The sequence below is a fragment of the Cimex lectularius genome, unplaced genomic scaffold (assembly GCF_000648675.2).
Source record: "Cimex lectularius strain Harlan isolate CLEC.00 unplaced genomic scaffold, Clec_2.1 scaffold45, whole genome shotgun sequence".
In the NCBI taxonomy this organism is placed as follows: domain Eukaryota; kingdom Metazoa; phylum Arthropoda; class Insecta; order Hemiptera; family Cimicidae; genus Cimex; species Cimex lectularius.
The window spans coordinates 724,776-741,620 of record NW_019392634.1 but is presented as its reverse complement, the minus strand read 5'-3'; the positions used below and the strand labels follow the sequence as shown (position 1 = coordinate 741,620).

At 36.9% G+C, this 16,845-nt stretch overlaps 1 protein-coding gene across 2 annotated transcripts; it reads right to left on the bottom strand.

Moving 5' to 3' along the window:
• Positions 1 to 482: 482 nt before the first annotated feature.
• On the bottom strand, positions 483 to 15,469 carry LOC106662841 (tyrosine-protein phosphatase non-receptor type 21). Of its 2 annotated transcripts, XM_014387240.2 has the most exons (20): positions 14,934 to 15,469; positions 9,735 to 10,002; positions 9,603 to 9,673; positions 9,397 to 9,546; positions 9,103 to 9,327; positions 8,953 to 9,045; positions 8,751 to 8,890; positions 8,568 to 8,688; positions 8,379 to 8,500; positions 7,955 to 8,096; positions 7,761 to 7,892; positions 7,150 to 7,279; positions 6,852 to 7,091; positions 4,647 to 4,825; positions 4,452 to 4,576; positions 4,289 to 4,382; positions 4,050 to 4,232; positions 3,826 to 3,985; positions 2,879 to 3,042; positions 483 to 898 (listed from the first exon to the last, which is right to left on the bottom strand). In XM_014387240.2, exons 1-20 carry the CDS (start codon positions 15,105 to 15,107, stop codon positions 770 to 772), a joined length of 3,042 nt encoding a protein of 1,013 aa, XP_014242726.1. In that variant the 5' UTR covers positions 15,108 to 15,469; the 3' UTR covers positions 483 to 769. The 2 variants fall into 2 exon arrangements, with proteins under 2 accessions (XP_014242726.1, XP_014242727.1); XM_014387241.2 differs by lacking the exon at positions 7,761 to 7,892 and having other exon boundaries at positions 14,934 to 15,468.
• Positions 15,470 to 16,845: the final 1,376 nt, after the last annotated feature.

The window sequence follows — 16,845 nt, the reverse complement described above, 5'->3', positions numbered from 1 at the left end:
TTCTATGTTGGCGAAAGACAACAAATGGCACTCCTTGTTAATTTTTTTAAAAGAAAAATTATTTTTTAATACTTTTTAAAATTTGATGCAGGCTTGTTTTCATGGGCCTGTAAACTTTATTTATTTAAAACTTAAAGTAGAAAAGCAGTTTAAGAGAATTATTACATATTTACAATAAATACACAATAGAAAAATATTTTTTCTGGAAGTATGGACTTAAAAATCAGAAGTGATGTTAATAATAAATTTAAGCCCATGCAATCTGGTACTGCTGCCATATTGAACAGTGTATAAATTATAAAAACAAACAGTAAATTGAGTATAAATATAAATGTACATGACGTTATAAATATGAAATATAAATACAAAATAATGATCTATTAGATAAATCATAAAAATAGCATTAAAAGGAGAAAACAATTTATAAACAATTTGTTAGGATAATAATATTAACAACACAATAAAGCACAATAAGAGAAAAATTGAAAAAGCTTGACAAAAATATTTTTACTTTGTACTCGTGAAAGACAATTTGAATTTCAACAATCCACTTTTCTCGTCGATTACAAATCTGAGCAATTAGAACAACCCGCTTTTATACTTGAAGATAAGGCACTCGGCCCGATTTGGCACTGGGGCAGGTGGGGCCGTTTTAAAGCTAAAACTGTAGACTGAAAGTCCACTTAAATACTTTTTTAAAAATTAAATATCCGATAATGAATCTACATAAAAATATTGATTAAAAAAAAGAAGATAATACAAAATTGTGTTAAATGAGCCTAGAATTCTTGAGGTAATAAATGAGCAGGCTGTGCACAAATCGGTACTGGGATATATTTTGAATCATGAGCATGCGCTGCAACCTCAACAGGTAGACTACTCGAGCGACATCCAGTTCCTAGAAAACAGAAATAAATATTTGAATATCAAAGACCACAAGAAAAATTAATTATATGGTCAACACAAGCTGTTGACTTTAACCTTTTCCAAATAAATACTGATTATTAATTCATTTAAGTTTAGTTTTAAGTTTTAAGTCAAGATTTCGCCCTGGCAAATGCTTTGGCCTACAGTTGCTGCGATGAAAAATCCGTTACACAGCCAAGTCCCAGGTGTGCTACGCTCTACCAACCTTGATCAGTTTAGGGCATCTGGACTGAAAAGAAGGTGGTCGACCGTGACATACGACAGCTAGAGATGTTCATTTTATTACTCTTAATGCACCACATAACTGTTAAGGTAAGTATGCACTGAGATTCTTTGAATCTGTGGAGAGTCTCAGCTGCGTCTAGCCTGAATCTGGGCTGCCCCGACTCATTGTTGTGATGAATAGTGTGTTGCAGGCTAGCATTTTCGGACTCTTTTGAATCCCATCCGATGCCGGATTCTTTGACTCAATGTTGCGCAACATTTGCCAGTGTGGACGTGAATCGGAACAAGCACTCTTGCTTCATTTGTTTAGTTGACGTTCTAGTGAGTGTTTTCTTGAAGATTTTGATAGTGTCTTGTATAAAGGTAAGTTGTGGAGAACCAAGTTGACTTTATAGTTAATTAGTTTATTGAAGGCATGCATTCCCATCGGTGTTTGTGGGATGTATCATTCACGACATGTGGCAGCTAATCTATTAGCTGGAAGATATATTCCCAAAATTTAGTATCTTTCTTGGAAATTTGACCACCAACTTTCATTAAAATGGTTTTGAAATCGGCCGGGGACATCCTCAAAAAATTTCTGTATCCTGCGCCATCATTTAATCTCAACGTGTCCAAAAGATTTTTCCCGTGCTGATTCCCGCCATGAAATATTTGTTGAACCCAGCATCTTTTTGGGCTTTTTTTTAATGCACTTCTGATTGGATGCAATGTAAAAAATAACAAGGGAAATTCCCGAGCTAGTTCCTCCGTCATTTTCGCAGGCACTGATGAATGTGAACTGAATCTTGGTCTGGACACGGTTCTTTGACGCGGAGCAGTCGGGGCTGCATCGGAACAATGAATCTATGCAGCCCCGACTCTGCCCTGCAACATGAATTGATTCAAAGAATCCCAGTGCGTTCTAGGCTTTAATTAATGGCTTCCTTGTAGTTTTGTCTGTAACGTAACTGACTAGTCCTGAATAGGCTAAGTAAAAGCATATAAATTGGTGAGCTCTGAAACAGTCATTAGAAGGCTAGAAAGCCTAGTCTCTAAACTTCTACATCAGGTTCTCTACTGCTGGAAAGACAATGAATAGAAATACAACTATTAATAAATCAGTACTTGAACAATGGGGGCTTTTCTCTTCACAGATGAATGCCGGTTTGTTTGTGGGAATCAGATGACTGGGAATGTGTGTGGAAAACGCTTTACTTCGTATGCCATGCGTGAATCACAGTCTTTTCAATGACAGTTAGTTGTGGTATAGGATGGAAAACAAAAACAAAAATATATTTTGAAAATTATTGTGAACGTAAAAACAAGGTAAAACTAACACTGAAGGCACTTGGCAGAGAAGAGGCAAAAAATCAGAAAGGGTAAATGATAGGGAATTGCATGGACAAGGTGGCATCCCCAATGAGAGAGTAGACGGAGACGAATGGTTTCCCAGAAAAAGGAATAGGTCGCAATTTCACAAAAGTTTGAGAGAGTGAAAGGCCAGATTTGAACAGAAGTGGATAAAAGATTTATTAGTTGATTATGGTGATGAAGGGAAGAGTTTGGAAGGTCTCCATTTACTACTGAGGTGCCCAATATATGCTGTGAATATCCAGCTAGGACTCTTTTAAGGCAAAAACCACAAGGATGAGATAATTCATCCCTGGGTCTAGAGAGTGTAGAAGCCCCAAATCTCCTCGCTACTTACAAAAACTTATAAATTGGTTGTTTTTAAAATTTATACCTGGTTATGGTCGTGAGTAAAAAGCAGCAGATCGCTAAGCATGGTGACAGCCGTTGGCCCGACGCCGCTGCTACAGTGGATGAGCACCGGAGGATTGCGGTTATGCCCTGCTGGTATCTCTGTAATGGTATGCTGCCGGACTGAACTGAGTTCTTCTAGGAAACCTATAAACCAAACAATGTAAAAATAGGACAATTCATCAATAAAAAAATAATTTATATTTTTAAAGAAAAACCCTGGTAGGATTAGCACAGGCAGTAATGTAATAACAAGGAGAAAATAGGAATGGTTTATTAAGAAATGAATATATAGATTCTTCAGAAATAATTTATGTTTAAGTGAAAGCTGAAAGTTTTGGAAAAGCTGGACGTGGTTAAAATGTTTTAGTAATTGTTTGGTCTTTTGGTCTGTCTACCTTTCCTGCTTTGGTTCTTGCTATCTTTAGTTTTCAACAGTCGGGTACGTCAGTGGCCACTTCGGTTTAAGCGCTGACATGGTGCTCAAATCCAGCAGCCCTGCATTTGAACCCGACATACAAATGGACTTTTTTCAAAAATACCGGCATCCCAAGGGTTCATATATTCTTGTAGTTGAAATGCCCTCTTAAAAAAAGTTTTTAATAATAATTTTGATTAAAATCCCCATTGAAGACAGCAAGAAGTCAAAATGCATCTGATGGGCCAAAATGAGTCATTGATTGGTGAAATGTTCAAAGAATAAAAAACTACAAGTTCACCGCAGCCCTCTAAGAGTTTATGGGTGAAAGTAAGGCAGGCGACAAAATCAGCAGTAGTGTTTGGATTAGCAAGGTTCCAATTAATAACCATTATTTTCTTTTTATGGCCTTCATTTTTACATTAAAAAAACTTGCTAGACCAAGTTTGGATTAGCGGGTCTTGACTGTAGAATTGTTGAAAATTTATAATTAAATGACTCAAAAATTATACCCAAAAAATGAGGAACTGTGTTCGGGCAGCCCTGGTGGCCCCACTCGGTATACTGCAGGTGCCAAACGCCTCGTGACGACCTCGAATCTACATGCTGTAGACGAAGCTTGCTTGTCGCACAATGCCCTGTTGCTTGTGAAAATTGAGAGAGCACTTCAAACTAGAAATTTACACTCGTCAGTTATTCTGAACAGGGCAAACAAAATTAAACATTGAAAATTTACATGTCCTGTGTGTAAAATCCTGTCGGATGTAGGCAAGTAGGGTGCGATTTCCTCACCCGGTGCCGGAAGCGAGATGACCAAGTATACTTCCGACTCCCAGACCATCTGCCAAAATGCACCGATTGTCGATGCCAAGGGGCTCTGTGCAGCAATGTAAAACCTCTGCTGGGAACCTACTGTAGCCTGAAATTTTAATATATTAATAATTTTTTAAATAATTTTGATAATAATTAACATACAGTTATATGTGAAGCATTTATATAACCATAACGGTTTTCTTTGCTCGGTGCTAATCGAACTCTATTGTCTTCATATGGCAAAACATCATTGAACCTAAAAAATCAATTTTCATGTCCGTGTTATTACCAATATAAAAAATTATTCAATATTGATAAGACAAACCTGTTCCTAGAAATATTTTCTGGCAGGGTTGCAGTTGTGAAATCACTGTTGTTTTTCTGTTTAGGAATTTTTTCATACTCAAAAAATAATTGTGTATCAGCAAGTTTTTTCTCAAGTAGCTGACACTAATATGAAAAATAAAAAAAAATAAATAAAAACTATTTGTCATAGCACAAATATACAAAAACAATGTACCATTGCTTCTTTAGAAATTGTAGTAGGAAGCGGGATCCTCGGTGCATCGCCTTGTTTTGGAAGAGTCGACTGCTTGCTCTTGCCTCCGCCAAGCAGTGTAGCCCATTTACGACCTTTGCTTTTATTTGTTTTGCCCAGCGTGCCACTTGTTGAACCATCACTACTCCTTGCTGATGAGTCTATAACAAAGTTTTAATCAATAAGAAATTAACTGTGAAATTTCTCCATGTTGGCTGCTAAGCAATATTGTTACAGATTATTTTGGTCCTATTCTTGCTGAGTTAGTCTGTCAGATATGTTTCGGAATCACACTGTTTCCCCTATTTTTTTTTTTTTTTTTTTAATTACAATAAACGGGGTTAAAATAAACTCTAAAGTCCACCCTCCCCAGCTTTCAAAGGTACTGTCAATGCAGACAATGTAAGGGTTAAGGTGGCCATTCACGATCACTCCAAATGGAACCGCGCCAAGTCGTACAGCTCCATTTGGAGTGCCTGAAATTTGAGGGGCATCCATGACCGCTCCACGGCCAGTCGCCCGAACGTCAACCAGTGAATTACCTTCTCTAATCTACTAACTATACTCTAACTACCTTCTTCTAAAATGTATGATGATCTCTTCTGCTACTCTTCTGTTTATTTACATATTAAAATCAAAAAATCGAAGAGAAAATGGTGTAAGAAGTGGCTCCTGAACAGAAGCCGTAATACCCATATTGATTTGATGAAAGAACTTTCCTTTGAACCCGCTGATTGGAGGAACTATTTAAGGATGGATGAAACGTCATTTATTCATTATATTTAGTGTTCTATTGACCAAATTACTTCTTTCAATTATTTAATCTTTTTTGTAAGGTTTTGGTTGAAATGAAAAAGCTAGTGCCACGAGCGGGATCTGAATCCATGGCCTTCGGGTAAATACGCCACTGCTCTACCACTTGAGCTATCGTGACTTCGATCCTCTCCGACACCAAAAAATGGCAAAAAGAGAGAAAATTCGAAAGGTTGTAGGTTGAGATGGGGAGTTGGTGCCCGAGTGGATGGAACTATCGAAGTCAGTATAGCTCAAGTGGTTAGCGCAGCGGCGTATTTAAACCGAATGTCGTGGATTCGAATCCCCTCGTGACACTATTTTTTCATTTCAACCAAAACCTTACAAAAAAAGATTAACGTCTTATTTATATTTACTCCAGCTTGTTACCCCCTTGATTAGAAAACAAAAGACAGTCATGAGAGAAATCATCACTACATGAAAGGTTGGCAACCACATTACGATTTCTCGCTACAGGGATGAACCAAAAAGAACTTAAGTTCTCTACTACGGTTTCTGATCATTGTTAGGGGTTATCAATACCTCATCTCTCATTGCAATTGTATCCTTTGTTTTGAAAACATCGACCAACTGGTTGAGGATCGAATTTCTTTTATTTCTATCGTGGTAATATAATCATTGTCCACCACTTTCATAAACATGGTAAACTTTCATACAATTCAATCACCTCAACAATAAAATCTCGATTGGATGTCATTACAAATAAAGAATAAACGTTTTGACTTTTTGAGAATGTACGACGGAGATGTTTGCTCAGTGACAGAAAGACGGAGACTGCGCCAAAAAAACGAGTTTTCCCATTCACGACCAGGCCACCACGCCAAAATCCCCACCCTCCACGCCAGATTTTCCCATTCACGAACGCGCCATGCCGTCGTCGCGCCGTAGATATTTGGAGTGGCACGATGGAGTTTGGACCGGTCGAATATTCGGCACAGCCAGGCACGCCAGTTCATTTTTGCCATTGACGTGGTTTTTGGAACGGCGTCGCTCCGTTTGGCCTGCTTGGAGCGATCGTGAATGGCCACCTTAAGAGTTGGTCAAATGTAGGCCGAGGGTTGGTTTTGTTTCAGTTGTTGAAAAATGGCAAAAAGGAGGGAAAATTCAAAAGGTGGGGTTGAGATGGGAAGTTGTGTCCGAGTGGATCGAGGTCACGATAGCTCAAGTGGTAGAGCAGCGGTGTATCTAGCCGAAGATCGTGGGATCGAATCCCGCTCGTGCCATTGACTTTTTCTCTCAACTAAAAGCCTTAATTAGTTGACAATTTTGAGCTGCAATAACGCCGACTTCAGTGTTGGGTCTCAGACCACAAACACATAGAAGAGAGGAAGATGAAATTTCAAATTATTTATTTGCAATTCAGTAAAATCGTACCGAATGAAACTTCAAGATGGGTTTTATCCACCGATTCCCTGTGGACTTGTGTGGCCGGCTGCTGGATCGGAGTCTGATTGTTGTTGTTATTATTATTGGTATTGTTGTTGTTAACTGTCACCTCTGGGATGACCCGCATCTCCGGTGCCGACTGAATGCTTGCGGCTCTGCTCCTCGGTTCGTTCCCTTCGGACACCCAAGGCAGCGGTACGTTCTCGTAAATCGGTTCGTTGACCCCTCCTGGATAAAAACCGCGTAAAACAAAGAGAAAAAAGTTGAAGCTTTTTGAAAATATTACCTTGCCTATGGTTGAAATTTTGCCTGATCGCAACCTGCGGACGCCCAGATGGTTGGAGGACAATCGGGTTGGCCCTGCCTATGTTGCCCATGTAGTATAGTATGTTATTCCCACCAACATCATCCAAATGCTTTTAACAATTTTTAATTAATTAGCACTATAAACCATTAGAACTTATAATTATTTTTCTTTTAAATTATTGAGTTCATATCTGTGGTCCCTACACCATGTTATTTTTAGTGTCATTAAGAATAATTGTGAGAAATATGGTTTATAAATGAGTAGGAGTCAAATACTATTTAAAATATTTTCTTAGAATATATAATTATTAATTGTAAATCTGTTGAATGCTTCCAACCAATTCCTTTTATAAGTTTTTTATGTCCAAGTTTATCTTAAGGTGATAAGGACTCACTTGCACTCGTATTCAATATGCTGTAAAATGGTGAGTAGATGGAGTTTAACGTAAGTAATCATGCTTATTAAAAGGTATTAAAATAATTCCCTCCCTCCCAAAGACCAAATATAAATCGTGCAAAATTAGTGTGGAGTCCATTTTTATGAAATTGTCAAATGCCGCCACCTAATTTTTTTTTTGTTTTGTTGCCTACTTGCTGGTCGACGAGGGCGGCAAGGTTGGCATACGTTCTGTGGGCCTGTGGGTTGGGAAGGAAGTACTGAGGCCCTCCGAGGCTGACCTGGCGGCCGCGCAAGCAAACCAGGTCAGGGCTCGAGCCGCTCACCTGTCGCCGAGGAAAATACGGGCAAATTATTCGAGGCATGCTTAAGGTCTGAGATATCTCACCTGCGCGCTTACGAAAGCGTGAGTCTGCTGGAGGGGCTGCGACGCCAGATCGGGAGTCGAGTTGCTGTTAGGTTTGTAAGGCGGAGGCGGCTTATAAAGTTGCATTACCACATTCCCATCCGCTGCATCTAATTCTGGCGTACTTGAAAATTTATAAAATCATCTTTAACTTTTCTGTTTGATCTTTTTATCTGTGTACTGTATACACGATTTTTAGATAAGCTGGTAGAGGAAATGGGGGAAAAAAGGCGTGCCACCTACTCTGTACATAAAAATAATCTATCTAATCTTCTCTTCCTTTTTAAATTTGAATCACATAACTAAGATAAATCAAAAATATTTAACAATTAAAAAATAACCTAATTTAAAAAAAAAAAAAAAAACATAAACGGCAGTTTCAAACTGTAATAATTAATTTAATTACCTATAAGTGTGAATTGTCTGGATGGTATGAGAAAGGTGGCTCTTTTCGGGCTGTTCTAGGTAAACTCTTTCCATTCCTGTTACATCAGGGAAGCGTTTGAACGCATTGCCATAGCCAGAATTCTATTTTATTAAAATAAAAATTATTTTCTGTCCACTTGTGGCAGATAATTTAAAAAAATATAAAAACCTCGTGGAGATTGGTTTGGTGTATTTCCGGCTGGCTGCTGTACATCATGGCATGGCCTCTATATTTGCTCTGAATTGCCGTTTCATAATCTGGCGCAGGGCGGTAAGAAGGTAACATCGCCCTGAAAAGAAAGAATTTTCAATTTATACAGTATTCACTGTGATCTTTGAAAATTAGGTGTACCTGAGTCTGTCCGCCTCGAGATGATTGGTGTGTGCGAGATCTAAGCATGATGTCGATTGAGCTTTTTGCATATCGACCAGACGATCCGGCACGTTGTCAACCCTGTCCAGCTCTTCATGACTACTTCCCAGTTGCCCATCCTAGAAAAATTGATCAATTTACATATTTATATTATAGATGGTTCAAATAAAATTTAACACACCTCATTAGCAAGCTGAGTAAACAAGCTTCTAACAACTTGCGCCGTATTGCCAGTTTCGTTAGCATTTGCATCATTCTGTCTAAAAAAGGTGTGCTAAAAAAAGTCACTTTAGTATCGTGAAACTGTTTCTTTCTATACATCAAACTTTACCTGATGTACACACATTCTCCAGATATATTTGGCAGTTTCTACATCAGGCAGTTGGTACTGGGTGGAGTCGGCTGGGTCCTGGCATTCCATACCGAAGTACCTTTTGTGGTTTACCACGTTTGTTATGTCTTTCCACTTGTAAAATTTCGACGGAGTGTTGTTCTCATACCTGATGACAATACCAGTAAGCGATACTCCAATTATCACTTCATTCCCACTGTCGTCCTACAAAGCAGAAAATAATGACAAATGTGCACTTATATATATTCAATTTTGAATTTTTTATCAATTTACCTTTGCAAGAAATGTCTCTTGCCCGTAGCCGTCAAGCTGTTGAACTGCAAGAATGTAATATTCTTCTGCAGTGCCTTGAGGGAGGCCGGCAAGAGCAGCATGTTGTAGAATTACTGCCTGCGTCAGGCTTTCCAGGTGTCCTTCCAGGTGCTAAATATTTTTTTTTTAATAATAAACAATTAAATCTCTATATTGAAAGAACAAACCTTAGGAAACAAGGCAAAATCTTTCAAATATTCAGCTGTGTGCCGTTCCAAGTCATGGTTCCCAAACTCCGCTGTAAAACTTTATTTTTAAAAACTGTCATTAAAAAAAAACGTTATAAAAACATTCACTACCTTGCATACAGTAGCTTGCAAGTTTGCTGGCCTGTTTTAAGTTGCAGTTTATACGGCCTTCGATGACATCTTTCTTCAGTTGGAGAAAATAATGGTACCTGGTCATTTCATCCTGTATAAGGCTGATACCGGAGACGTAATACATGACCCTGATGTACAGGTTGGAGTCTCGGGCGTACTTGTCCAACTGTTTTTTGAGCGGACGCTCCATTTCGACCCAACGAGGCGCATTGTGCCGGTTGACGTACCGCAGTCCGAAAAACTCGGGCTAAAGATTAATAGTGACATTTAGAGCGTAAATTTATCAAAGCAGGCTAGATTCTCAATAATTTTGAAATAACTGATGTGATCTTAAAGATTTTTGCTATATTTTTCTTATTAATTTTTTTTTTAAATGTTAAAATAGCAGTTTTAGCAGCAATATCCAATATTCTTGGTATTCCAATATGTTTGGATAAAGAGTGTAACAAAAGGCTCTTTGATATAAAAATAATAAATGAAATAACACAAATATTTCTTGGAATATCTGGTGAGCAATTACTTAAGATATACATTTCTAACTATAAATGGACTGGTTCAATAAAAAAAAAATTATAATAATATTTTTCAATTAATTAATCTTTATGTAAGGCATTGGTTGAAATGAAAAAGTTAGTGTCACAAGCGGGATGAATAATTTACCACACTAATTATTTCAATTATTCTTTTTATCTAAGATTTTTGGTTGAAATGAAAAAGCTAGTGTCACGAGCGAGATTCGAACCCATGATCTTCGGCTAAATATGCCGCTGCTCTAACCACTCGACCTATCGTGACTTCGATCCACTCAGACACAACTCCTCATCTCAACTGACAACCTTTCCAATTTCTCTCTTTGAGCCATATTTTCAAATGTCATCTAGTCAGGATTCAATTCTCAGTGACATATGAAGTGGCCACAGGGAGCTGTTAGTGAAGTAATTACTGCTTTTTTAATTTTAAATTAATTCATAATTGCTCATTGGCCATAATTGACCATATTAATTATTCCAATTAATTTTTCTTTTTATATAAGGGATTTGGCTGAGATGAAAAATTAGTGTCATGAGGGGATTCGAACCCACGACCTTTGGCTCGAATCCCGCTCGTGACAATAACTTTTTCATTTCGACCAATACCTTACATAAAGATTAATTAATTGAAAGAAGTTATTTGGTCAATCGGACCACAAAATATAACGGATTTAATTACAATAATGATAAATCGATAACTTTTTGTTTTTGCAGGATAATTTCACAGCCAATAATTTAAAATTACACCATAGGTAATAAAATATTTTTCAATAATTGTTCATTATTCTAGTTATCAAACTCATTGACACTCTTGTACGCAAATGAAAGAAACATTGAGGCCTGAGCATTGATGAGTCTATAATCGCAGATTTGACCGTTTTGAATCTTCTTGGTAATCCAGCTATTTTGTCCGTTAATAGTAAAACATAAGACATAAATTGTTTCAGTAGATTACTAAAAAAACAAATAATTCATAACCACGGCTGATGTTTTATTTTGTTTTGACTCATTGTTAGTAAACATCACCGATCGTGTCGATGCGTGTTCCATATGGCAGTAAAAAAATACGATAAGAGTGACCGATAAGTTGGTTGCTATCAGGGCAAAAGTCTGTTTACATCGATGATTACAGGCAATGTCAATAGAAGTAAAAAATTACAAGAATAAACTTGTTAATTAATAGCATATAGATAAAACAGGATAAATAGATGAATAAAATTTTAATGTGACAATAGCTTAAATCTTTGAACGCTTCCTCAGGATTTTGACAGTAAAATGCTATTTGAAATTAATGATTTTCTCTTTGTACAACCTCGATAAAAAAATTTAAATGCTATGATCAATACTATTTTTTTTTGTAAATTAATGGCTTGTGCCTACAAACTTAGCTAAGACAGAGTAATTATTAATTGACATAATTTTTTGGGAGAGGCATTCCCAGAGTGACAGTGGGAATTGAACCAACAACTATCAATTCCAGGAGTCAAGAGTCTGACTTTATAATCATTTGGCTACTCCAGTTCCAGGCTTTCTTCTTGAAAAGGAGAAAGAAACTGAAAGCAATCTGCCATAATGCATCCTTTATACGATGTTTAGTTTTTTGTTTTTTTTTTGGGGGGGGGGTTTACGCTGGCATATTACCCATGAAGTTTTCTTCTATTTTCATTTTACTGTCGAGCGTGATCGGCCGACCAGGGCTAGGTCCCCGCCGCGCGCCCGCACCACTCATTCAGCTCCATCATCTTCTAAATTTTCATGCTTGAAGATAATCAAAAAGAAACGTTTATCGACTTTAGAAATCCATAGATTATGTTGAAAGCTGATGGATTGTCGCTTATTAGGACAGATTCTAAGTTTATTGGTTTTGAAATGTTTAGGACTTTGCTCAGATTTTTTAATAGTTTGTCTCTTTCATTTCCATATTCTGGACATTCAAAAATTATGTGGGAAGGATTTGAAGGGCAATCGCAAGTGGGACAGTTCGGAGACGATGCCAAACCGATTCTCTTCTTGTAGCTACCGCATAGGCCATGATGTTTAGTTGAACAATGAAAATTAAAACTTATCAACTTGGCATTTACTATTTTAATTTTATTTATAGTTTCTTTATTCTTTATGTGTGGTGATTAGTGATCGTTAATCGACAATTATTCAGAAATCGTGAGATGCAGTCTGGTGTGATGTAGGTTTCAGAAAAACATTTTCTTTATCGTGCCAACGTTTCGATCTTTATTCAGATCATCTTCAGGGCCGGGGATTTACAAACATTGTTTACATTTAACATATACATTTACGATGTGGAAAAGAGAATTTATACAATGCAAAATATATTTTTTATATTCAATCACGTTGGCACGAAAAAAAAAAGTTTTTCTGAAACCTACATCACACCAGACCGCATCTCACGATTTCTGAATAATTATTTATTCTTTATATTAATAAAAAATAAATATTATGAAAAAATACGCTTAGCAGTACAATAGTAAAATTTGTTGTATAAAGTTAAAACTGTTGATCAAATCTAGCGCTCCTACTAAGCCAATATGCCCATAGAAAATAGATAGTAGAGACCTTTGGAAAAAAGGTGGCTACCAAAATATGGTACACAATGGATTGAAGAAGGGTGTAGGAAAGAGGAAAAAGGGCCATAATATTCCCTAGGAAAGCCCCTTGGACTAAACCCAACAAGATGAAATCCATGCAGTACAACTCTTAAAAGTTAAGAGTTAAAAGAGTTAATAAAAAAATATTATGAAAGGTGCACAGATTTATGTACTCTCAGACAATTTGTCTGGCAGTGCCTAAATTGCTTAATGGCTGTAGAAAAACACATTTACCTTAAAGAGGTTTCTGGGACATGAAGGTAAAGAAAGAAATGAACAGGCTGTCCATCTTGCTAAAAAAGATGCAGCCCTCTCACCCATGGAACCAGAACCACAACTAGGTCCTTAAGTTGGTACTGGAAAAATGGCTTGAAAACTAAAAACTCTCAAGCAATGGCCAAAAGCCTCAGGGCATAAAGTATCATGCTATTCTTGTGGTGACTATTGATTTTGTGTGAAATTATTAAACAACCGGTCGTTAAAAAAAAAAGCACACAAGCATACTATGACAAACTCAATAAATTCTTTGATGTCCAGTAAAACCTTTCCAGTATGCTTTTTTTAGGTTAAAGTTATAGGTAACAAGGTCAAGAGATAACGGCAGGATCCAAACTGCTCAGGAGGAAGTTTTTTTTTATAATAGTTTTTTCCTTTTTGAGTTCATAACAGAATGCAACCTGAGGTCAATTATTTTCTCAAAATTCTTGCTCAGTTAACACAACCTGCAGCTCAGAGGGTCTTTGCCCAGCTTGTGTATCATTATGATTTTAGAGGTTTTCCATTTTTTTGGAAAGTGTTGGGAAAATTAGTTAATTCTCGGCAAACAAATCAGCTCTGTTCTTTGCTACTGTAGTGGTACAGAGATTTAGCCAAATAAGCTATATTTGCTTAATGGTCATAATTTACCAGACTAATTATTCCAATTATTCTTTTTATTTAAGATTTTTGGTTGAAATGAAAAAGCTAGTGTCACGAGCAGGATGCAAACCTAGGACCTTCGGCTAAATACGCCGCTGCTGTAACCACTTGAGCTATCGTGACTTCGATCCACTCGGACACTAACTTCCCATCTCAACCCAACCTTTCGAATTTTCCCTCTTTGAGTGATATTTTCAAATGTCGTCTAATCAGGATTCAATTCTCAGTGACTTATGAAGTGACCAAAGGGAGCTGTTAGTGAAGTAATTACTGCTTTTTTCCCCTCATATTTGCTCAGTGGCCATAACTGACCATATTAATTATTACAATATTAATATTTCTTTTTATATAAGTTTTTGGCTGAGATGAAAAATTAGTGTCATGAGGGAATTCGAACCCACGAACTTTGGCTAAATACGCCGCTGCTCTAACCACTCAAGCTATCGTGACTTCGAACCACTCAGACACCGACTCATCATCTCAACCTACAACCATCTGAATTTTCCTCCTTTGAAAATATGGCAAAAAGAGGGAAAATTCAAACGGTTGTAGATTGACATGAGTTGATGTCCGAGTGGATCGATGTCACGATAGCTCCAGTGGTTAGTGTAGTGGCGTATTGAGCCAAAGGTCATGGGTTCAAATCCTGCTCATGACACTAATTTTCATCGCAGCCAAAAACCTTAGATAACAAGGAATAATTCTGAAATAAGTTTTTTTAAGTACTCTTTGAGATATTTTTAATACTTCTTCATTGGATTTTATGAAATGATCAAGTTGAAATAGTCGCATGAAAAGTGTTATGCATATCTTGGTATCCGTGATTGTTCAGGAATTTATGAAGAATGGACTATGTCATGTTCACAGAACAATTGCATAATGCATTTGCATAAAAATTGAGAAATGCCTGTGAACCAAAAAAAAAAAAAAAAAAAAAGGCACAAAATAGAATACTTTCTCTTGAAAATTCTTGCCTGTTGACAAAAATAATAAGTTTATCGACAAGATGAAGGACTCATCATCCGTTTATCGTGAATATCGAACGTTGAAATAATTTAAATTTAAAGGCAGGGTTTTTTTCTCGATAAGAGAAGGATTTTTTAGTGTGTTGATTTTCGTTGAGATACCTGCTGGAGTCCGAGCCGCTGGCAGACGTTGTCGAGGCATTCGCGTCCGACGCTCTCCGAAGAGAGTGTGCACTCGATGGTCGCGCCGTCGAGGAGCTCGACGCAGATGACGAAGAGCGACTTTGAGACGACGTTGTACTGCCTGCTCTTCTTCAAACGGAGCTTGAAAGGCATCTCAGGAGTTTCTCGTCTGCATTTCTACCGTATGAACGCTCCGAGGCACGGCTCCCGAGTTCCCACCGCCGGAGAACGGGCGCGATTACTCACCTGGAAAGTATTCGAAACGGGCCGAAGGTGGATTCCGAGTTTACGTCATTACTTTCTAAACGATCCCCCGTCCGACAATTGTCTTATTAGCCGTTTAACACATCGTTTAACACTTTAACACGTCCTGCTCGGCCGTTCTGACTAAACCCACTCTCTATCTTATAAAAAAAATATTAATACAAAACTACAACAAAAAATAATGCGACAAAACAAAAAAAAAACTGTACAGAAACCTCCTTGAAATCCTTCAAAATACGTCTCGAAGTGGGGCTTACGATATTAGACAACGTTACGATATTTTGTCATATCGAATCGTATCTTACGATCGCATCGATATCGAAGATTTGATCGTGCCTATCGAAACAAAGAAGGCTTTTATTCATAGAAATGATAAACGTGGGGTGAGTTTTTTATTTAATCCTTTTTAAAAATATAATTCTTCTTCACAGTCTGTTGTTTTCAACTATAAGGATTTCAAGCTTAAAGCTCTTCATCAGATTGAAAGCGACATCCCATTGAAAAGCTGGGTTTTATTACCGCTCAATTTTGAAAATAATTAATTGAAAGAAGTAATTTGGTCAATTAGACCACTAAACCATAATGGATTTGAAAATAATTTTAAATCAGTGATTAATTTGTATGTCGTTTTATTAAATAATTAAAATCAAAATAAAATTACCTGACTATAAAACATGAAACAAGCAAGAATTTCTGCTCTGGAAAAAACCAAAGTTTTGAGGTATAGTATTTGTAGGTTGATACAATATAGTGGTGTCTTTCGTGGTAGCTTGGACGTTCCTTCCTCAATCTAGTTTGGTGAGCTGAGTTCAATTTGCTAAGTGTTTTGAAGATTAGACAAGTCTGCTTGGTTTAGTTTTTTATCTCGGATTCCATATAGGGAAGTATTGGACTGATTCTCCTTAGAAACCTGCGATAACATGTAAAATTAAACATGGGTATAAATGCATAAATAATATAATAGATGTGTGTAATATTTAGTGATCATTAAGTAATGATTATTTAGAGATTTTGAGGTGCGGTCTGGTATGATTTTCTTTACCATGCCAACGTTTCAAGAACAACAAGAACATATACACAAACATATTCTACATAACAATCACTACCCTAGACACATAATCAACAGAACACTAACACTATCTACTATTACTAATAACACTACATCAATTCTATCATAAACCAACATATCCATTCCATTCGTTCACATTCTATCACACAAACTAAACACACCTCTCTCTCTCTCTGACAACCTTAAAATAGTTTTTAAAATCTATAAAACCATTCACACACTTTTTTCCAAAATTAAAGATCCCACAACAGTAATAAATAAGTCTGATGTAATTTATAAAATCAATTGTATAATTCCATGGCAACTTACATTGGAATTACATCTCAATATTTGGATAAGAGGGTAAAACAACAGTTCTATGATTAAAAAGAAAAACCCAAACAAAATCCTACAACACTGGCTACCCACCATTTTGAACACCTTCACAATCTTGATTTCAACAATCCAAAAATATTAAACATAGAACAAAACAAACATAAATGCAGAAATGGTTTACGTCAACAGAGATAAACACAGCATCAATTACAGAACAGACACATGCAAACTCAGATGCAGCTA